The sequence below is a fragment of the Dicentrarchus labrax genome, unplaced genomic scaffold (genome assembly GCF_905237075.1).
Source record: "Dicentrarchus labrax unplaced genomic scaffold, dlabrax2021, whole genome shotgun sequence".
Taxonomy (NCBI): Eukaryota; Metazoa; Chordata; class Actinopteri; family Moronidae; genus Dicentrarchus; species Dicentrarchus labrax.
This window is the reverse complement of record NW_026136720.1, coordinates 26,842,669-26,866,763: the sequence shown is the minus strand read 5'-3', so window position 1 is coordinate 26,866,763 and position 24,095 is coordinate 26,842,669. Positions and strand designations below refer to the sequence as shown.

The 24,095-nt window shown below is 40.2% G+C and overlaps 1 protein-coding gene across 2 annotated transcripts in view; it reads left to right on the top strand.

Moving 5' to 3' along the window:
• The window catches only part of carmil2 (capping protein regulator and myosin 1 linker 2), a 70,540-nt gene that overhangs the window by 30,151 nt on the left and 16,294 nt on the right, over positions 1-24,095 (top strand). For both annotated transcript variants that reach the window (XM_051383126.1, XM_051383125.1), the window contains exons 28-32: positions 5,686-5,773; positions 6,354-6,437; positions 6,537-6,603; positions 8,785-9,311; positions 19,373-19,476. In XM_051383126.1, the coding sequence (XP_051239086.1) occupies positions 5,686-5,773; positions 6,354-6,437; positions 6,537-6,603; positions 8,785-9,311; positions 19,373-19,476 (870 nt within the window). The remainder of the gene's footprint in view (positions 1-5,685; positions 5,774-6,353; positions 6,438-6,536; positions 6,604-8,784; positions 9,312-19,372; positions 19,477-24,095) is intronic.

The following is a 24,095-nucleotide window of genomic DNA, read 5'->3' as shown; positions in this document are numbered from 1 at the left end:
TGGCTATGGCCAGCGGCTCAAGGGCTAATGCAAAAAGCATTGGAGAGAGGCAGCAGCCCTGCCTGGTGCCGCGGTACAACAGGAACGGGGGGGGATCTTTCGTGATTGGTTAGAACAGAAGATTGGGGACCAGCATAAAACATCTTTAATATTCATAAATTTCGACCCAAAACCAAATTTGTCAAGAGCAGCAAACGTGTATCTCCACTCTACCTGGTTAAAAGCCGGCTGGGCATCTAGTGAGATCACAGCGGAGTGGGGCAATTTAGTTGAATACATTAAATTTAGCAAACACCTTGTGTTTGAGAAGGAAAATCTATCAGGGATGTAACCTGAGTGATCACGATGAATATTCAATTCAATTCAATTCAATTTTATTTGTATAGCGCCAATTCATAACATAAGTTATCGGACCGAAAAACTATTTACAGAGACCCAACAGTACCACCATGAGCAAGCACTTGGCGACGGGGGCAAGGAAAAAAACTACCTTTTTAAGAGGCAGAAACCTAGGACAGACCCTTCGGCTCTAGGTGGGTGGTTGTCTGCCTTGACCAGTTGGGGTGACAGAGAGAGAGAGAGAGAGAGAGAGAGAGAGAGAGAGAGAGAGACAGAGACAGACAGACAGAGAGACAGACAGACAGACAGAGGTGCACAGCAACAATAGTAGCAACAACTACACTAATAGTAGTGACTGATGATGATGAATATGAAGAAGACGACGACGACAACAACAACGATGGGGGACAACGAGCAGCGACCACAGCAACAACAGTTACCGCAGTAATAATAATAGTAATAATAATAATAACAATAATATCAGTAATATTAGCAATGGCAGTCAAGCAGGACCATGGCAGGAGGCTCCACCAGGATCCATGAGAACCTGCAAGACGAGAAAGCACAAGAAGTGAAGTTAGTAACATGCATTAATGGGACATCAATGAGTGCAGAAAGAGAAAGAGAGGAAGAGAGGAGCTCAGTGCATCAGCGGAAATCCCCTGATAGTCTAGGCCTATAACAGCATAACTAAGGGATGGTTCAGGACTCACCTGAGCCAGCCCTAACTATAAGCTTTATCAAAGAGGAATGTCTTAAGTCTACTCTGAAATGTGGTGAGGGTGTCTGCCTCCCGAACCACAACTGTAAGCTGGTTCCACAGGAGAGGAGCTTGGTAACTGAAGGCTCTGGCTCCTGTTCTACTTTTAGAGACTATAGGAACCACAAGTAGCCCAGCATTCAGAGAACGTAGTGTTCTAGAGGGGTAATAGGGTACTGTGAGCTCTTTAAGATATGAAGGGGCCTGACCATGAAGAGCTTTGCAGGTGAGGAGGATTTTTAATTCTATTCTTAATTTTACAGGGAGTCAGTTGGGAGAAAGCCAGTACAGAGAAGCTAGTACAGGAGAGATATGATCTCTTTTCTTAGTTCCTGTCAGTACTCGTGCTGCAGCGTTCTGAATTAATTGAAGCGTCTTAATGGACTTATTGGGGCAACCTGATAATAAGGAATTACAGTAATCCAGCCTAGGAGTAACAAATGCATGGATTAGTTTTTCTGAATTGAAAAAAGGCAGTCCTAGAGGTTTGCTTTATATGGGAATTAAATGACATGTCCTGATCAAAGATAACTCCAAGCTTCCTGACAGCGGTGCTAGAGGCCAAGGTAATGCCATCTAGAATAACTATATCTTTAGACAGTGAGTCTCTGAGGTTTTTGGGCCCAAGTACAAGAATTTCGTTTTTTTTTCTGAGTTTAACATCAGAAAATTGCAGCTCCTCCAAGTTTTTATGTCCTTAAGACATGTTTGTAATTTAGATAATTGATTAATTTTATCGGGCTTGATTGATAGATATAACTGCGTATCATCTGCATAACAGTGAAAGTTAATGGAGTGATTCCTAATAAGGTTGCCTAAAGGAGGCATATATAAAGTAAATAGTATTGGTCCAAGTACAGAACCTTGTGGAACTCCATGACTAACTGTAGTATTTATGGAGGATTCATCAAGTACAAACTGAGAACGATCTGATAAGTATGATCTAAACCAGCTTAGTGCGGTTCCTTTAATGCCAATTTGATGCTTAAGTCTCTGTAAAAGAATATCATGGTCAATGGTGTCAAATGCAAGACCTAATAATACAAGTACAGAGACAATTCCATTGTCGCAAGCAATCAAAAGGTCATTATTAACTTTAACCAGAGCTGTCTCTGTGCTGAAAATCCTCAAATAAGCTATTGTTATCTAGAAAGTCACACAAATGTTTGGCGACTACTTTCTCCAGAATCTTAGAGAGGAACGGGAGGTTAGAGATCGGTCTATAGTTGCCTAAAACCCTGGGTCAAGAGTGAACTTTTTAAGAAGGGGTTTAATTATAGCTACTTTAAAGGACTGTGGAACATATCCTGACAATAAAGAAAGATTGATCATATCCAGTAAAGAAGTGCCAATTAAGGGTACGACTTCTTTAAGCAGCCTAGTTGGGATGGGGTCTAACAGACAGGTTGATGGTTTCGATGAAGAAATGATTGAAGTTAACTGATGAAGTATATATATATATATGTGTCAATATATTTGTTTAACCGGTTGGTCAGGACTTTTGCAATAACTTTTTGGTCAGAGTTAAGCAGACTTAGGGGACGATACGATGAGACACTTGTTTCGTCTCTGTCCTTTTTTAAGAGGACACAGATATGGGCGTCATAGAGGGTATGAGGGAAGGTATAGTTTTTCACTGAGCAATTATCCATCCGAAGCAAGAGGGGGGCGATAACGTCAATGTGTGTCTTGTAAAATTCTATCCCAAATCCATCTGGACCTCATGCTTTGCCGCTGGGAAAAGAACAAATAGCATTTCTGATCTCCTTCAGTGTAAAGTCAGAGTCCAATTCCAGTCCTGCGGGCTCAGAAAGGACTGGAATGTCTAAAGTATGGAGAAAATTGGCAATGTCTGTATCCGTGGCAGTAGATCTGGAAGTATATAGCTGGCTGTAAAAGCTAAAAAATCTGTAATTGGGCGCCCGGTTAGCCCACCTAGAGCTAGCGACCATGAATGGAGTTGCTGCAGCGGCCCAGGGTTCGAATCTGACCTGCAGCCCTTTGCTGCGTGTCATCCCCTTTCTCTACCCCCCTTTCCTGTCTATTTTCAGCTGTCACTATCAATAAAAAGGTAATAAAAGGCCAAAAAAATACATACATGAAAAAAAAAATCTGTCATTGATCTGCTTGTGATCAGTTAATAGTAACCAGTGGATGAGGAAATTTTATGTATTGCCCTATCAGATATGACGCCCTTCAGTTGCCTAGCGAGCAATTTATCGGCCTTCTCCCCCAGTTCAAAGTGCTTCTGCTTTAGTCTACGAATATAATTCCCAACCTGCTTGCCCAGAATATGTTTGTATTCATATTTCACTTTCAAAATAGATCTAAGTGTGTCTTTAGAACCTGTGTTTCGATAATCCTCCTCCAGTTCAGCAAGTTCAGCCTCAATATCAGTGCGACGATTGAGCCTGGCCCTTTTGCAAGACGACTGATACGAGATGATGTGTCCTCTTATAACGACTTTAAAGGACTCCCACAAACTAGAATCTGAGAAAGCGCCATTGTCGTTAATGAGCAGAAAATCTGCAATCTTGGTTGATATGTAGCCACTGAACGTGTCATCTAAATATAGAGAGGGGTTAAATTTCCAATTATATTGAGGGGCATAAAGTTTGAAGTCAATCACCAATGAGAGGGGTGCATGGTCCGAAACTAAGATACTATGGTAAATTGAACTTATTACATTTGAAATAAGTCTAGAGTCAACCAGCATATAATTCTAGTGAAACTGCCATGCACGGGGAGAAAAAAGAATATTGTCTTTCTAAGGGGTGCTGGTGCCAGAGATTTGGTAAGGTTATTGAGTACAGAGACAGATTTCAATAATGGGGCCACGGACGAGGAGGACCTATCCAATAGCGGATCAAAATCAAAAGGTTGAATATTTTACAGAAAAAATCGGGGCTATTGAAATTGGGGGCGTAAATGTTTAAGAAAACTAAAGGGACTGAGTTGACCGTACCCGTGACAAGTATGAACCTCCCACCTGGATCGGTAGTCTGCGTTTTGAATACAAATGGAACGGTTCTGTGAACATGTATGGCAACCCCCTCGCCTTGGAGGAAAAGGTGGACTGGTACACCTGAGACATCCACACAGATCTTAAACGCCTCTGCTCTGAAGGTTGGATATGGGTCTCCTGCAAAAAAACAATAACAGAAGACAGGGACTTTAAATGCAAAATCATGGCCATCTTGAATGATGTAGACTTTTTCCTGTACCACTGCTTGAAGACAGTATCTTCTAAAAATTGGCAGTAAGTTTGGGAGTTGATTTTAAGTCCATCTTCAACCCGAAAAGGTCCAACTAGCTCATCCTTGATAATAGCAGCCCATACCAGTACGCCACCTCCACCTTGCTGGCATCTGACTCGAAGTGAAGCGCTGTGCCCATTAGTGATCCAGCCACAGGCACATCCATCTGGTCCATCAAGAGTCACTCTCATTTTCATCCATCCATAAAAACCATCTGTCTTCAGATATCTCTTGGCCCAGTCTTGACGTTTCAACTTATGGGTCTTGTTCAGTGGTGGTAGTGTTTTAGCCTTCCTTACCTGGGCCATGTCTCTGAGCACCGAGCACCTTGTACTTCTGGACACTCCAAGTAGGTTTCATTTCTGGAATATGGCAGTATTGGAGGTTAATGAGTTCCTGGTATCTTCACGTTTAATTCTTCTCAAGTCTTTAGCAGTTAATTTGTGCTTTTTTTTCTCCACACGTTTCTTGCAATCCTGTTGACTATTTGCAAACAAAACCTTTGATTTTCAGTGATCACGCCTCAATACCATAGCTACTTCAAGAGTGCTGCGTCCCTCTGAAAGGCATTTTACAATTTTTGACCTTTCAGTCTGTTAAATCTCTTTTTTGGCCCATTTTGTCTGAGGTAAAGAAGCTGCCTAATAATTATGCACATCATCACTTTAGGCCACACCCTCCCTCATTACATAAATACACAGCACCTGATAATACTTTAATTCAATTTGCATTCAAGTTTATATAGCTTGGAGTTGGAAAATACATGCATGCATTAGATGCATGAAAATAAGATGAGATGCTTACTTGCCTAATAATTGTGCACGCAGTGTATTATCTCAGTTGGCTTGAAAAATAGTGCATATAACTCCCCGGTGGAGCATGTCCCTGGACCTTTGTATTCTAAGATTCTGAATAGTGAAAATAGAGTGACACCAGATGACCTACCATATCTGTTGGTACCAACCATGCTAACATGGCATGTGAGGAAGGGGGCTAAACAACGCTCCAAAGTTAAGTGATGGAAAAACTGACATGGCCATTTTTAAAGGGATCCCTTGACCTCTGACCTCAAGATATCTAAATGAAAATGGGTTCTAAGGGTACCCATGAGCTAATTCCATGCAGTTGCGAAAAACATACAGTATTATTTTCGCCTAGTGTATTTGGATATTTCTGCATACTGGGGTTGATAAACAGTGGTGGAACTGCATAAATTGGGAATGACTGGGAAGCTGAGACACATACTTCCTGCGACCCCTGCATAAGTCATTGCCCCCAGTCGAACTCATGTTCAGTATTTCCTCTGTTCTTTTTTTTACATCCATCCAGTGAACTGAGACAAACACTGAGCGTCTCTCTGGCGGAGAGCATCATAGACCAGGTACTACAGGATCTGACAATGGCACAGAACAAAATGGTAAGTGTGTCTGTGTTGTGTTTTATTTATACGTGTGTGTGTGTGTGTGTGTGTGTGTGTGTGTGTGTGTGTGTGTGTGTGTGTGTGTGTGTGTAAGTTTAGTGTTATGCTGAATACTGCGCTGTATTTTATATTTATTCTATGGTAAAATAGACACTGTTATGTGACAGTTTTTCGGCTGTATTTTCATTTAATGACCCATTAATTTCTATATAACTTCTACTGACCTCGGTTGGTAAGTGCAACAGTGAGGAACATTCAATTCAGAAGAAGAATTCAGAGAATTTGGACATTTTGTTCTTCAAAAGGACTCAAAACGATTAATCAATTATCAGAATAGTTGGTGATTAATTTAATAGTTGACAACTAATCAATTGATCATCAGCTACTCAACTCTACTTCCAATAAATCCAATGCTTCTTCTTAATGTCACTCTATATAAGATGGCACTGCTTAAATACTGTTAAACCTTGAAAACACCAGCTGCAATTATTACTCATCATTATAATTACAGCTTTATTATTGATCATTCATACACTGTGTGTAAATATGTTCAATATGTTCTTTATTTACTGTTTAGGATTGCCTTATAAAAGAAAATTCATGGCTCGCTCTGAGAATCCCAGAGCTCCGACTGGCCGACAGCGACTTCCCAACTGATGACGTAAGATACACACAGCCATCTATCCATCCGCTCATTCTGTTTTTAACTTATGTGTTGTATTTTTCTTCATCCTCTTACTCTGACTCTTTCCATCACCAGTACAGTCCAGCATTCTGGAGAAATAGTTTCCACTGCAAGAGCCTGAGGCCTGCCCCTTCAATTAAGAGTAAGATACAGCTGCTGTTACTGTAATGTCCCTCTTTGTCTCTCTGAATCTCAATTGAGGGTCCTCCTCTACAGGGTCCACCATGTTGAACCGCCATGTTTCTACAGTAGCCCAGAACAGACAAACCAAACACTGATTGTAGATAGGCTCTTTCAATAGACCACTATAGTTTCTCCTAAACACAACTGGTTGCAATCTGCAACTTTACCACTAGATGCTTCTAAATCCTACACACTGGACCTTTAATGTAAAATATGTAATTTCTGCTGCTAGGGGGTCTCTCACACCAAACTATAACAAAAAAGGATTGGTTGGGAAGTACTGTGGGATGATGCCACCATTGCTGTCATTGCAGTCAGCTTCTCCCGGTTAGGATTCCTTCAGTGTTCATGGTTCAGGAGGTTTCTACCGGGAGCCCAACTATCCACAGAGGACTCCTCCTCTCCAACACAAACAGACCCGCTGATTAAAACCACTAAACACACTGAATGAAGCAGTTCCACCTTAAAAATCACTGCTTCTCCCACACTGTTGGACAGACAAAGAACGTCCTGGAGGGGCTACGAGCCGAGCTGCTGCTAACGTTAGCTCAGCTTGTTTCTCTGATAACTTCATACTCCATCCAGATGTCCGATGACTGAAATCCTTCATCTGGTTCAAATCTAGAGTTAAAAAGCACCAACATAAAATACTAGTGGGAAGGAAATTGGACCATTTTTTATTTAAACCACCAACAACTTTTCTGTAAAGCTGACCAATCATTGTGATTTCCCATGGAAAACAGTGAGTCATACGTCACCGAACAAACTTCCTTGTTTGCAGTGGTGCAGATGCAGACCATGCAGACATGTGCAAACGTCTGACACTGACCCTCAAAACCAGTGCGGCTTTATTCTCGCTGGAATTTAGAATTTTCACTTCCTCTCGCAATTTCATTGCAGAGAAATGCACTGTTGGGGTGCTCTGGTAGCACCTGGTAGAGCGTGCATCCCGTGTATCAAGGCTGAGTCCTTACCACAGCTGCTCCTATCAAATAAAGGCACAAAAATAATCTTTATATAGAAAAATGTGCATACATCATATTTTTTGCAGGTGTTTTACTGGTAATAGTGTGAAAAATAACATTTGTTGTGGCGTCCTTTATAAAACGTCACACTATTTAAGAAAAAATTATTTGGATGTTGATGAATTAATATGATGGTGTTCCATTGTCAACAACATATTTAAATCTGCTCTGCTATTACAGCTATCCAATGTGTCATCTGAGCTCAGGTATAAATCTTAACATGTATTCCGTCATTCTCCATGTGTGCTGTGCCATGCTGAGCCATTCTGTGGCAGACAGCAGCACTGTTTGGCTAATTGGAGCATGGCCTGTTTACTTTCACACCAGTGACTTTCACCATGGGAGACATGAGATGGGGGAGAAGATGGAGGAGGGGATGATGAAGGAAGAGGAGGAAACGCGGAGGGGGAGGGTGGAGATTTGGGGTTCTGACACGCCACCCCCCACTCCTGTTGTTTGTTAGAGGATAGCCTTAAAATAATTAATAATACATCAAAATAATACATTGTCAAACATCATTTTGTGTGTCTGTACACTTGTGTAGATCATAAAAAGAATTAGGTCAATATGTTATGGATTGTCTTCATAAAGGATCTAAATTTGAGCATTTTATTTCTAAAAATGTGTCCATCAATTCACATTTCAAAGGCCCCTGAAATATTCAGACCAGCAGGGGACTGTGTAACTGAAAGATTAATAACAATGTAGGTTTAACTCTACCATAGTCTGCCATAGCGTCTGTGTATGTGTGTGATCTTTGTGTGTCAGTACAGAATGGCTGCAGCATCCATCTGCTACTGCTTCCTCTCTTTTTTCTCTCTGCATGTCTATGCTTAACTGATTATTTCTCTCTTGTATGCTCTGCTCCCCCCCCCTTTGTTCACCCTCTTTCCTTCTCTCCTCCCCCTCCATCCTAGTCTCTTGACACCCCCTCCTTCTCCTTTTTACCATGTTCTCCCCATATCTCCCTTCTCTGCCTGCCCTACATACATACTGTGCATTCCAGCAAAAAGCATGCTTACTGCGTGGGCTGGATTCCCACATTTCCCTCCCTCCCTACATCCTTCTCTCTTTCATCATCTCTCCTCTCATCAGTCATACTGCTTCACTCTCAGGTCTTCTGGATGCCGACTGGGAACAGCAGACCAGGGACAGAGGAGCAGAGAGAGAGAGGGGAGGAGAGGATGGAGGGGGAAGGTGTGGCCTCCCTCAGTTGCCGACAGCAACCCCACTGTCAGTCACAGGCTCAAGCCCCGCCCATTCCCCTTCCACCTCCCCGTCCCCCTCCCCCCCGGGACGGAGGGGGTGGAGGCGGAGGGAGGGAGAGGTGGTGGCAGTGGATGCTGCAGCAGCAATATCAGGAGCGAGAGGAGCATCGTTCATTCCTCCTCCCAGTCTCCCTCTCCGTCAGTCCATCTCCGCTCGAGCTCCAGAGGAGGAGGCTGCCAGCCGCGGAGGCTTACCCAGACGAGAGGCTCCCTTTCCCGGCTGCGGCCCCAGCCCAGGCCCCCTCCCCAGCTCTGGATCCCCCGCTTCTCCCATGGAGCCTCTACCCACCCAGGGACAGACTCTAAGGCACTACACTGCCTCCCGACCACGGCCGCGACGCACACACACACAGCCCCCCTCCTCCAGGCCTCAGGTAAGAACACACACACATAAACACTTACCAAGGACCACACACACATATACATATACATATTAAATAATGCAGAAATTACATAGCATTTGCATTTCTACATACACACAACAATACATGTGCCTACAGAATATATGCTCAGTAAAAAACAGCTACAGTAAAAGGTAGAGAGCAGGATGCAGGGACGGAAAGATGAGAGATAGAAGGAAAGGAGAGATGGATGAAGGATAGAGGGAAGGGTAGGAAGTAGGAAGCTAATTGCATGACTACAGAGGGATCCCCGAGGAGAAAACGATGGAAATGGAGAAAATCAAAACAACATGATAGAAAAAAATGTATATCTATCTATCTGTCTGTCTGTCTGTCTGTCTGTCTGTCTATCTATCTATCTATCTATCTATCTATCTATCTATCTATAATGCTGTAGTAATAATGGTAGCCATCTTTATCTTTGCATTTTCTTGCTCTATGTAGTCGTGCTCAGTGTGTGTGTGTGTGTGTGTGTGTGTGTGTGTGTGTGTGTGTGCGTGCGTGCGTGCGTGTGTGTGTGCGTGTGAGAAAAGGCACATGCATTTTGGGAGTGGTGTTCCCTGGGTTGTTCCCAGTGCTGATTTCTCTCTCTCTCTCTCTCTCTCTCTCTCTCTGTCATTCTCTCTCTCTCTCTCCTGGGAATGCTTTCACTAACTCAATTATTCATGTTTTCAGATTAATGGGGGTCTCTGTGCTGTCAGTGTGTAAAAGGAAAAAGAGGGTTTCTCTTCCTCTGTGGTGACCTTGTGTGTGTATATTGTGTTTGTCTTTTGGAGAGAATGTTTTGTAGCTGTCAATGTAAGGTGGTGTTGTGTTTCTCTAACACAATCACATGTCATTTTTGGTTCTATGCAGTAGATGTACAGTCTGGGATGGATCAGTCATTATGTCAGTGAGTGATGAGTGAATGTGGGTCCTCAGTGGTTAGCAATTTATTGCAAAATACATGACTACTAGCCAACAGAATGACTACTGGCCACTGCTCAGTAAGGCTACCAGCATGCTACATAGTGATACATTTGTAAAACTGACTATAGGTGGCTGGAAGATGATGGAAGATGTTGCCGATAATAGATTAAAGAAGAAGAGAAGAGTACATGATTTGTTTGATTTGCTTCATTCATTGTAATTGAGAGTAGAAGCTTAAATTAGCCTGTTAGCACGCTAGTTTGATTTAAAGGACAACTCCCTCACTTCACCCTCCCGCACAAAGAAGAAACTACAGTGTTTGCAAAAAAATGCAAACACCCCTATCTAGAGTCAGTGTTTGGTTTGTCTCTTCTGGGCTACTGTAGACATATGGGGACTCCATGAAGGGCAATACAATAGTAAAAACATACTTATACCTATATTAAATTTCTGCAAACATATCCGTCTAAATGTTACACTGGCCCTTTAAAAGGGGCTAGCATTACCATGTTATCGTGTTAGCTTTAGTTAAGATAGTTTAGCATTAGCCTGCTAGCATGCAAGTTTGAGTTTTACATTATTTCATCTAGGACACTTGTTCTCAAACTGTGGTACTGCTTCTAGTGGTACGCGGAGGAATCTCTGAAATATTTTTCTTTAAATGAAATAAAATAAATAAATAAATAAACATAAAATAATTTCAAAATATAACAAAAAGTAATAAAAAATAACATTTCCAGAAATGTAAATTAAACAAAGTTTTGCATTTCCTGTAATATTTAGTGTCAATATCAGCCTGTGATTGTAAGTAAGCGTAGATAAAATCAATGGTTCAAAAACACTGCAATTGTGGCTCCTAACTGGAACTAGTGATTAGCTCTGGTTCTTGAACCGGTTCCATTCAGGATTCAACATCAGTCAACAATAATCTTATTAGGAATAAAGCTGCCTCTGTGTGAACTGTCTGTAGCTGAACACGGTCGGCCTACACTGCTGTATTTTAACCTCGATCATAATGGTGGTACTTGGAGAGCCTGATATTTTCTGAGGTGGTACAAGTTGTAGAAAGTTTGACACTGGTCTAAGAAGAGCTTTGTATTACATGGCAGTTCCAGTTCCTGTCAACATCCACATCGTAATTACATCTGGAAAACTGGGATTTTTTTAAGGCTCAGCTATATCTTGGTGCTTGATCATATGGAAGTGCCTGATAATGTAAGTACATGAATATTTGCATGTAAATATGGGAATGTTTCCCGTCGCTATGCTAATGTGGAATTAGCACTTTAGTGAGCTAGAGCCTGTATGAATTGCACCTGGCTAAAATGTTACCAACAAACGTCTTAAAAGACAGCAGTGTTTATCAGGAAGTATCAGCACTATTTCTGTTAAATGATGGTTTTTCCTGAAAAAAAGACATTCAAGACAGTCATTTGCACTTTAAAAAGTGTAATTATCAAAGAAATAAACCAATTTGGTGAAACAATTCATTCTAAAACAATAAATAGACCCTCAAATTGTACTGTCTGTTTCTGAACACTTTGAGCAATGTGTTTGATAGTTTACATGCACTTGCAAATGAATGTTTAGAATAAACAACCAACAGATTTACATTTTCTATAATTGTATCTAAAACTTGCGTAGAAATCATTTTACAGCAGGATAAACGGTATGATCCCTGTGATGGAGGATATTTAAACCACCATTTACCACTTACTTTGTGGTGTTTTATTCATTGATGCATTATGTTTCAGATACTGTCCATCCTGTGTCCTCAGAATCAGCAGCTGTCAGTACTTTCTCTGCACACTGCGTTTAATTTATCTCATTATCTACACAGGTGGGTGGGTTAGTTTGTGCTCTGTGCACACAAAGAATCTGTTTGAACATAATAAGGAAAGACTGGATTTACATGATTTACATTTCCCTCAGGCAGTGTACAAAACTGTACATTTTGCAGTTGGTTTTAGACTATTTAAAGATTTACATTAATTTACTATGGCCAGGTATGTTTAGCAGTTCATGTCAGAAAACTGACTGTATTTATCCTCAGATTTACCATCATTTTTGTACCACCACAACAGAAAAATACTTTAACAAGCAACAGAAACTGTTATTTAAACAGGCAAAATGATAGTAAAGTCATTCTAGCCAGCAGGATGGGGGGCTGCACAGTGCCTGAATTAGATTTTTAAAAAGTGCCAGTACCCTAATTGAGCACAACCCTAACCACAACATAAATCTTTCTTCTATTGTTGAACATGAACATACCACTTCCACTTCTGCAAAGACCCACCACTATTCTACCTCCAACCCAACCAACCAAGGCAACAAACACTAACCAATCAGAGGCAGAGTAGGGTGGGTCTTTGTGAAAGTGGAAGTGGTATGTTCATGTTTAGGGGTGCGTATATAGACTCACAGGGTTTACATGTGATGGGGTGGCTGTGGCTCAGACGTAGAGATCGTCCACAAATTGGAAGGTTGGTGGCTCCTCTCGCTGCATGTCAAAGTGTCCTTTAGCAAGATCCTGAACCCCAAATTTCTCCCGTTGCTGGTCATCAGTGTTTGAGTGTGTATGAATGATTAGTTTCCATTCTGGTGAACAGTTGGCACCTTGCATGGCAGCCACTGCCATCAGTGTATGAGTGTGTGTGAACGGGGTGAGTGTGGCATGTAGTGTACAGTGTATTGAGTGGTCAAAAGACTAGAAAGGCGCTGTATAAGTACAGTCCATTTACCATTTACCATCTCCTACCAGGATGATTCTTGAGCTTTCTGTGATCTTAACCCAGTGGTAGTAGTGGCAATCCCCCCCTGGTTCAGCATAGAGCCACTGCAGGGGAACATATGGAGTGAAAAATGAAGGAATATGATTTACTGTATGTAGGGAAAACAATTTGTTAATGCTATCATGCTGACCTTTATTTCACTGAAATAAACTTGGATTCTTTTTTGTATTAGTTGCTGATTGCTAAAAAGTTTGGGGTGAGGGGGCATGAACTTTTTTTAGCTTGCCCCAAAATTTTTGACAGCCATTGCCATAACCAAATAGTTCTAGTTGTAGTTTAATTGTAGCTAACCATAGAAACTGGGAATGAGACAAGACAAACTCAACAATCACTATTTTTCTCAGCTCTGATTGGTTGTTTTCGTCTCTCTCTCTCTCTCTCTCTCTCTCTCTCTCTCTCTCTCTCTCACCCCAACTGGTCGAGACAGACGACCACCCACCTAGAGCCGGAGGATCTGTCCTAGGTTTCTGCCTTTTAACAGGCAGTTTTTCCTTGCCCTTGTCGCCAAGTGCTTGCTCATGGTGGTACTGTTGGGTCTCTGTAAACAATGTTATAAGGAGTTCGGTCTAGACCTGCTCTATTTGAAAAGTGTCCTGAGATAACTTCTGTTATGAATTGGCACTATACAAATAAAATTGAATTGAAATTGAATTGAATTGTTTTCATTCAGGCCCGGTAGATTCTTGCAAATGCCATTAGGAGCACTAGGAGGAGCCAGAGGAACCTGATTTTTTCACAGATTATCTGTCTCATATACTACTGTCAGGATATAGTGAAAGTTTCAGCAAATATGACAAAAAGTTTTTTTTTGTAAAAATGACCAACGGCATCTTTAAATTCATTCTTTTTTCCTGATAATACATGCTTTTACAGATGTTAAGAAAAGAGTTCTTAATACTGCAGCTTTAAGGATGGCCGCTACCACCTCTCTAGATCCGCCCCTAGTTTCAGTCTCTAAACAAAACATCTCGGGTAACCATGTGATTGCGAAAATATAGGATCAATTTAATGAATTGCTTCCATGAGCTGTTAACTCCAATGAGCCAGAGGAGAAGCTGCATCCATAGAAGGCTGATTAATGGGCACTATTATTAAACACAGGGAATGCAAAAATAAATTGTTTTTATCATATTTTTCCCCAGATTAAGTGGATTAGACGAAATGTCCTGTTCTCTGATGAAAGGGACCCTGTTTCATTCACACACCAAAACACACAGGTCCCACTCTAACAAGATGAATTTATGTCAGGGTAGAGGTTTTCATATACTGTATGCATAGAACACTAATTGATTTAGGAAAAACATTAAAAAGCCAACTCAGCATACTGAAGCAAAAAGGGATTTTTGTTGCAGGGGCAGATTTTTCTATAGGCTTGTACCATAGCAGAACCTTTTATGTTGCTAAAAGCAACCCTTTTCACTAAGGTTCTCTAGCATCATGCTCAAATGGTTCTACATAAAACATTTATGGTGCCATGAAGAACACGCTTCCACAATGACAATGATTTCAAGACCTTTTTAAGATCCACAGTGAGGTCCCACTTTTATTTATTTTTACAAAATAAGGGCTTTATTTCTAAGTTTCCTGAACAATAATTCAAGTACACCCAATACTGACAGCATTATTTCTGCTTACAGTCTATACCCCAGCCAGCGCTGACCGGCTCAGCAGTCCCTGTACTGCGTACTATGTGGCACAGTACTGTAGCCTTGTATCAGAAAGATGGGGGTCTATTCCTGCTGCTTTCTGCTAGTAATTTTCCTTTCTTCCCAAGTACATAAAAGGACTGTCTACACTATTACTAGAGCCCAACCGACATATAAGTCGACTGATATTGACCTATTACAGACATATTGTTATTGTATGTTATCTGATATGCAAGTTATTTGTTTAAAAAAGCAGGCTTCTAAGTACCTTTGCAGAGTTACATTCAATTCAATTCAATGTAGTTTTATTTGTATAGCGCCAATTTAGAACAGAAGTTATCTCAGGACACTTTTCAAATAGAGCAGGTCTAGATCGAACTCCTTATAACATTATTTACAGAGACCCAACAGTACCACCATGAGCAAGCACTTGGCGACGGCTTGGGGTTGGTGGTCGTTTGCCTCGTCCAGTTGGGGTGAGTGAGAGAGAGCGAGAGAGAGAGACACACAGCGAGAGAGCGAGAGACAGAGAGAGAGAGACACGGAGACAGAGAGTGCACTATTCACATAGAAAAGGTCTTCTTACACTCCAGCTCAAAAATTGACTGCCATATTGGTAATTAGTGAATTTTTCCCTTCTAAAATTGGTATCAGTTTCAAATCCCATATCCCATACTATCACCCTGAAAAAAAGGAATTTACATTTTATATGCATATCATCAGATGCATATCATAAGTTTATGAACTCCTGCATCTGGACCTCCAGTATTTGGAGCAAGTACACTGCGTTATTTGAACTTACAGAAATTGTTGAAACAGATTACATTAAAAAATTAAACTCAAATTTGTAAGTTAAAAAACATTCTTGATTAAGTAATTTTTAAGAGGTGTTTGGTTTTCACAAAAATAGAAATGACAAAATTAAATCAGTGTCACTTAAAATTACTAAAGCTACTTGATCAAGAATGTTTTTTTGACTGACAAAAGTTAGTTAGTTTTACTTAAAATTTCCTATGTAATCCGTTTCAACATTCTGGTTTTACAGTGTAGATGATAGAAAATAAGATGTAGAAGTTAGTACATAATTTTCCTAATAAGGTGTGAGGGCCTCTTCCTCCACTGCTTGCTGCCACACCAACTTCTCCAGCCCATCTGCTGCCTGCTAAAGCTTTACTTCCACCTGCTCTAGTGTGCCCAGTCAGGCCTGCGGTGTGTGCAGTGTGCTGCGGCCTTGGCTCGTCTGTCTGTGCCCCCATGGGAGGAGTTGTGTTTGCTCCCCTGCTGTTCATTCAGCATGCTTGCTGGGTAAGCAGAGAGCAGCTTAATGCAGAGCCACAGACACTAACCTAACTGTATCAACACTTGTAAGAAAAACCCTCTGACAGGATGTTAATGGAAACTGTTTAAATTGTATAAATGTTGTTTTATTCATCAGCTTATTGTATGTATGACTATCTGCATTTACAACGTAAGTGTGTGGGTGTGCAGATTGGTATGTGGAGACAGCTCTGTTGCCCCTTGGTAACAAGAGTGTGTGTTTATGTGTGAGTGTGAGTGTGTGTGTGTGTGTGTGAGAGAGAGAGAGAGAGAGAAAGAGAGAGAGAGAGAGAGAGATGCCAACAATTGTGTGCCGTGCTGGCATGTAGCACATAGAGACAGGTGGCAGTAAAGGAGGTGGCAGAGAATGAAAGAGAGGCACATAATATTCACTGGATGATAGAGATAGATGGAAGGATCTGAAAGATAGAGCCAAATACTGCTTTCATCAACATGAAAACAATCCCATTGTTATGACTTTGGATTCATTCAATTTGGCACCTGATTTTGATTTAGTTTTAGTCATTTGATGAAAAAGTAAACCACTGTTACCATCTTTGATGTGTAGAGTTTTTATATATATTTTGGGCCTTTAAGGCCTTTATTAGAGACTGACAGTAGTTCTTAAGTAATCATCAAGCGAGTTACATCTGGCGGCAGTAGCTCAGTGTGGGCGGCATTAGCACAGTGTGTGGGGACTTGGCTTGGGAACCGGAGGGTCGCCGGTTCCCAAGTGTGGACTGGTAGCTGGAGAGGTGCCAGTTTCATCTCCTGTGCACTTGAGCAAGGCACCTCAACCTAACCCTAAAAACTGCTCATGGTAGCCCATCACTCCACTGTTTCTCTCCATGTTTGCATGTCCACAAGCCCTGCACATGAGTGTGCATTTCAGACTGTGTATAGAATAAAAATCCCCAATAGGGGATTGATAAAGTAAATCTTAGAGCTAATGCTAGCTAACTGGCTACCTAATTTACTAGCATTACTTACTATATAATTTAGCTAGTTAGCTCGCATTTTGCTAACAATAGCTAGCTAATTTAAGATGTGTCTCCTTTATCTTTTCATCATCGTCTTCAAAATGTGGTTGTCTTTTTAACAGAGACGAGAGCCTATAGCATACAAGAAAGGAGGAAGTTGGCAGAGGTTCTGACTGTGGGTGTCACTATTGACTGAGGGTCAATAGTGACACGTTTTCATCACGATTCCTAGGGGACCTCTTCATAAGTCCAAAGGCTTTCAGTATAATGTCACATAAGATAAAAAAGCAGTACATCTTCTCATTTGAGAGGCAGAAACCAGCAAATATCTGTCCTTTTCTTTAAAAGGTGACTAAAATGATTGATTATCAAAATAGTTGCTCTTATAGCTACTTTCTAAATAGCTGCATTCATTGTGATAGTGTTGATTTTGGTTTTGATTGACATAAATGAGGAAATAATATTCCCATAACATTAACTATTATCATCCTTAAGCAGCCCCTGTGTCAAAATTAAAGGAAGAGAGAAGGAATGAAGTTGAATGGTTTTTGTCAACAATATTTATTTATCCTAAACTCAACATTTTCAAGGGTTGCTTCACTTGCAGCGGCTGTGGCTCAGAGGCAGAGCGGGTCGTTCCTTAATCGGAAGGTTGTGGGTTTGATCCCTGGCTCCTGGTGCCACATGTCGAAGTATCCTTGAGCAAGATACTGAACCCCAAATTGCTCCCGATGCCGTGCATCGGTGTGTGAATGTGTATGAATGTTAGTTTCTGTTTGATGGACACTGAGTGAATGTGGCACGTAGTGTAAAAGCGCTTTGAGTGGTCGGAAGACTAGAAAGGCGCTATACAAGTACAGGTCCATTTACCAACCTTTTCTTATTTGCAATGGTGAGAAATGTATTTGACTCGTCATGATCCCTGTAAAGTATTGCCTATAAACCCTTTTGGATACCATTTGGAGACCCACAGTAAATAAACAAATTGACAAATTTAGTCTTTGGAGTTCTCTCATTTGGTAGAGTCATCTCTTCATCAAATGTCATACGACGTTGATATGTTGCGTTTCAGTATGCTTATCTATTTTTAGTATATTTCCCAGTCTTTAATAGAACAGGCATCAATCAGCATTAGAACACTGGTGTTATGATGTAATGACCCTTCCTTGTTTTTTAGTTTGTTTATAGTTCCTCTGGAAGTGGATATGGCTGTCCTTCTGTATAACCATTAAAATGTCCTGATATTGTCCTTCTATTTGACTCTTCCTCCTACTGTACCTTCACTAAATGTAACTGTCTTGCCTTTGTCCCTCCCCTACATTGAATCCTTCTGCTTGTTTTAGTCTCAGCCTTGTGCCTCATGTGCTTGGACCTAACAGGCTGGTGCCAGGATACCTTCAAATATAAGTTAACTAATGCCTTCATGATATTTTCTTGAGTTGGTAATACCACAGATTAGCTGAAGTGACCCATCACTGTGTGCTGCTACATATAGAAACAGACAGAAATGTGAAAAAAATGACATTGGTTTTTAAGGGTTAGTTTGCAACTCTGGTAGGCTAATATACTGTATGTGTGGTTCTGCAGACTGGGCTTGGCCCGATTAGAATAATGCTTGCACATGACAACTGTCCTGAACTGGAGCTACTATTGCTTAGTCCACGCAGCTTCAGCACGTCCATTTCAAAACCAGTGCTTTTAATCTACAGTTGCACTAATAATGAAAAATGCAAATGGGCTTAAATGTATGGGCTGATGAGTTATTTTAGAATACAGTATAAATGTACAGTGTGTTAAAGGAAGGAAGATAGTTGATTATTGAGTCTCATTCCCAAGTATATAAATAGTGTAAGTAAATATTGATGCTGGGAATGAAAATCAACAATCAACTATCTTCAAGCCACCAGCCCAAAGCATCTTTTGGTTGTTTTTATTTAGGCCCGGTGGATTCTTGTAAATCCCATTAGGAGCATTAGGAGGAGCCAGAGGAACCAGATTTTTCACACATTATCTGTCTCATGTACTACTGTCAGGATATCGTGAAAAATTAAGAAAATATGACAAAAAGTTTTTTCTTGTAAAAATGACCAATGGCATCTTTAAATTCATTCTGTTTTCCTGATAATAAATGCTTTTACAGATGTTAAGAAAAGAGTTCGGAATAATGATGCTGGCTGTTGGGTGCCTGTTAGTGCCTTTCTCTCATTTGTTTCTCTGACTCACAACAAGATTTCCCAAATGTCACAATATCGTTTGAATAGGAATAAGCAGGTAGAGTAGATTGATGTATAGATATATTAATTGATTTTGGTGTCTTCTGGAAGGCAGACAAACACACACACACAATGCAAGGTGTAGCACTGTATGTTATACTGTGTTTTTTGTTACAGGAGCCAGTTTCAAAGGTAGAAAATGAAGCCATTGAGGTGATGGGTAGAGTTGATGAAGGAGTAGAGGAGTTCTTCACCAAGAAAATCATCCCTGACTATGCACTGTGAGTTGAACTAACACACACACACACACACACACACACACACACACACACACACACACACAGCACACACACACATTTTGTATTATCCAACAAATATCCACTTATGGCAACAGTATACTACTACTCTCTACTAAGAACAGGGCTTAAAATGAATCTAACACATTGATGCCAATATGGAATTTCAATAAAGACTAAAACCAATGACTGAGACCTAGATTATTTAAAGGTCCAGTCAGTCCTTCCAGAAAAATTTTTTTGTGATTGTTGCGGGCAAAAATCCTGATTATGCGGCACGTTTTCTTAAAAAATGGGATGGAATATGCGGGATATTTATGCAATTTTATGCGATGAAATTGCAGGAACTTGCAAAAATTGCGGTTTGATGAAAAAGAGAAAAAAAAGTAATTCCCCCAACACCCTGTTCTCACTAGGCTACTAGCTTAATGTAAAGAGTCATTTCTTATTACTTCCTATGATAAGCAAGCATACTACATCACAGAAAGTGCTGGGAATATTTAAGTTCTCATCTTGTTTTATTTCAGACCTTAATAAACACATGGCTCAAACTTACAAAACATTGATGAGTCAAACAAGTTCTGTAACTTTACAAAAGAAATATGCTACAACTTTTGTTAAAATGAATAAATAAAATATAAAAAAATAAAATGTGTGCTTCCTGTTTTACAGAGGTAGCTATACAAAACAGACATCTTCTGTTAAAATAAGTGCTTCCAATGCACAAAGTGCAATCTATTACTGTAACGTAAATTTACATACTACTAATATACTTACAACTGTAAGGTTTTCATCGTGGGGTTTGCAGCTTTTCGATGATGTTCACGTCGCGTAATTACGTCACTTCATAACATTCCCATGGCAACAGGGGAAAATGGCTGCTCTTGCGTGAAGTAAACGCAACATTTTTTAACTTTCTGCTAAGATATATGTGACTTTTTTGCAACGAAAATGCGGGGATTATGAAATCATGCAAGCCCTGCATATTTTGCGCGGAAATTGGCAATTTATGCGGCAAAAGTGCGGCGTATTTGAAAAAATGCGGCCCCCGCATAAATATGCGGACTTTGGCTGATTATGCATTGAATTATGCGATCGCATAATCGCGTTTTTCTGGAGGGACTGTCCAGTGTGTAACATTTTAAAGGATCTATTGTCAGAAATGGAATATAATATTCATAGGTATGTTTTCATTACTGTATAATCACCTGAAAATAAGAATCGTACATTTGTTAACTTAGAATGAGCTGTTTTTTTATCTCCACCATGGTTAGACCACCATGTTTATACAGCAGCCCAGAACGGACAAATGAAACACTGGCTCTAGATAGGACCTTTTGTGTTTTTGCAGCCACCATAGTTTCTCCTACACACTTCACAGCCCAAGTAATTCCCAAATTGTCAAAATACAGATGCGAGTGGTGTTCAGTTAGTTGCAATCTGAAACTTCACCACTAGTTGCCACTAAATCCTACACACTTGACCTTTAACTTAATATAATAATATAATAAAACATTTACAAATGCACTATAAATAGCCATAGCTATGCATAATGACTGCTGGTGTTGGAGAACCACCTCGATGCGGCACAGTTGGTGAAATTGCAGTACTTCTTTTGACAGGTCTAATGAGTGGGAAAGCACAATACGCAAACAGATGTTTAATTGTATTTCTACGTCCATTTATGGAGGGGAAGAAATGTATGTCTCAAATCATTGATAAAATATATCACATTTTATATCTATGCTTACAATGCGAGAGGTGAGATTATTCTTCAGTCTTATCAATTTAATTGATGCTTAACATTAAGTGATAACCATCTGTCTGGGGCAGAAGACCACAATGAAGTGTGGAATACACTTAGTTCCTGAATTCCGACTACCAACAGCAGTTAATGAGAAGTATTAAAATAGTATCCGTGATACCCACCCTGGGGTTAGGCATACTTCAGATCAGATCAAATACCCATCAGACCATACAAGGGATTAAAAGTCAGGATATCTTGACCTCATCGATTTTGACAACTTTTTTTCTCTTTTCTCTTGTGAAGCCCCAAACTTTATGGAATTGCAATAGTAATCACTGGGGGAAAGGGGTGGTTGCAAAAAAAGTTTAATATACAGTACATGCTGCCTCCATAATTTCAATCTAATTCAATTCAATTTTATTTGTATAGCGCCAAATCATAACAGAAGTTATCTCAGGACACTTTTCAAATAGAGCAGGTCTAGACCGAACTCGAAAAATTACAAACCATAACAAAAACAAGTTTTAAATTTTTGTTTTAGAGACAGCGTGTATAGTAATCAATCAATTAATTAATTAATTTATAAGCGATTAAACAGTTATCAAACTTCAAAAATAAAACCATAACAAAAACAAGTTTTAAATTTTTGTTTTAGAGACAGCGTGTATAGTAAGTGTGGTATGTCCTGTACCTACATCTTCTTCTTGTTTAGGTTCCCCAAGTTTAACCAGTCCGTGTCTGCCCCAGTTTTTCTATGTTTTAACACTACTATAACACATCCAAAACGGAACTCTGCTACTTCCCAGTACTGTCCCGTTGTTTTTTTCCTCAGGATTCCGAAGTCATGACCCGCCCTACTCTCCGAAGTCATGACACGCCCTACTCTGACTCTGACAAAGGGTTTAACCAGGCCATACAACAATGATAGCAATCAGGCTTATATCTATTTTTTTAAGCACATGTATCAGATTGGTTGATACCCAAAGTTCAGGTATTGGACTTGATATCAGGAAGTTGGTTTCAGAACATCTCTACTTTTTGATGAATAAATAAATGAATAAATGAAATAACAATAATAATAATAATAAATTAATTGCCCCCATTTTAAGGGGTCAAGAAAAGCAATTTACTCATTCAATAATGACGATTTACTGTAACTAGTGAGTGAACAAAGAGTTCTAACTGTTATTAAGTGTATACTATTGCATTTTCCCCCCAAAAAAGGCCAGTTGTCACCTGATAACTACCGATAACTGCTGAGATAAGAGTGTATTGTTTTGTAATAAAGGATTAATTTCCGCATAGCTGTGTGTGCATCCTGCATGGTGAATGTGTTTGTAGTGTTTAACAGACCCTCAGTGTAACATCACATAAACACACATTCCTTGTCTGAATTCTGTTCTTGACCTGCCTGAGCTTGCTGTTTTCACACACTGAACAGAAAAGGAGTAACATGGTTATATTTTTTTTAGCCAGAAATTAAGAATGAATTGGCATTTTGTAATCACTCAATCAGTCAATTGTGTTAGCTGGCGTGTGTTATTAGGTGGCTATGAGCAGTTAGCTTGTTGTGTGACAGTTTGACCTGGTTCCTAATAAACTAACCTAGTTTATACATAGAATACATACTAATACATGTAGTATAACAACTACATCCAATAGGGTGTAGCACAAAATTCTAGTCCCTAGACCCTAATGATCTATGGGCTCATCTCCACATCCACAGCTATTTATTTTAGTGTCTTTGTGGGCCCTCCTCCCCCGTAGTCCTATGCTCCTGAAATCCAATGTAGTATGAACAAAACCATGTCTGCTGACCGCACAGCTGTTTGCGTCCATTTTACATTTTCATTTTCACCCTTTGTCGACACCAGCCACGTACCAAAAGCAACACATCAGCAGCGCCACATCAGCAGCTGCTGTCCACTGCATTGATGGATTTATAGAACTGTATACTCATTGTTTTTATGCCAAAATGGCCTCACAGTCTACCACTGTTACAGGTGTGTCCCTGTCAGACAGATAACCAAAAAACACAACTCTTGTCCACTGTAGACAGGGTGTTGGAAAGTCTGTGCATTTCACTATGAATCATTGACATCAAAAGGGTTAATCACTTGAAAGCCTCTGCAAATACGATAGCCATCAGCTTTTAGATTAGAAGGTGATGTGTATGCAGAGTTCAGTTTTTTTCCATGGAATTACAGGTGAGATTCAGGGTCAACCATGAGTCTCATTCAAGCAAACTTTAGTCCAGCCACTGTATTTGAGGTACCAGTGTTCAACATCAAGTTTTTTTTCACAAAATTTTCACTTGCTCCTGTACAAATTGTTTTTAGCGTTTTTCGGATACTTAACATGTCTTTGAATAACGACCCTGTTCCATCCATCTGGACGGAATACATCCCGTTCCATCCATCTTGCTCTCAAAGTTGCAGCAAACAGTTGAAGTTTCTCCCACATCTTCTAATGCTACCCAACTAAACTCCTGTTTCCAGGATAATTAAAATGCTCTTGGCATAAACACATAAACTTTGTCTTTACTCACTGCTATTTTCTCACGAGAGTCCAATCGGTACTGTACATGTCCAACTCTCAACAGAAGGAAGCAAGATGGCTCACTTAGCTACTTCCATCATGTGTGGGTGGCTGTAGCTTAGGAGGTAGAGCGAGTCATCCACTAATCAAAAGGTTGGCGGTTCAGTCCCTGGCTCTTCTCGCTGCATGTCTACGTGTCCTTGAGCAAGTTACTGAACCCCAAATTGCTCCTGATAGTGTATGAATGTTAGTGAATGAGTAACTTTCTGCGTGGGATGGTCTTTGCCATTACTGTAAATTTGTGTGTGAATTGGTAGTA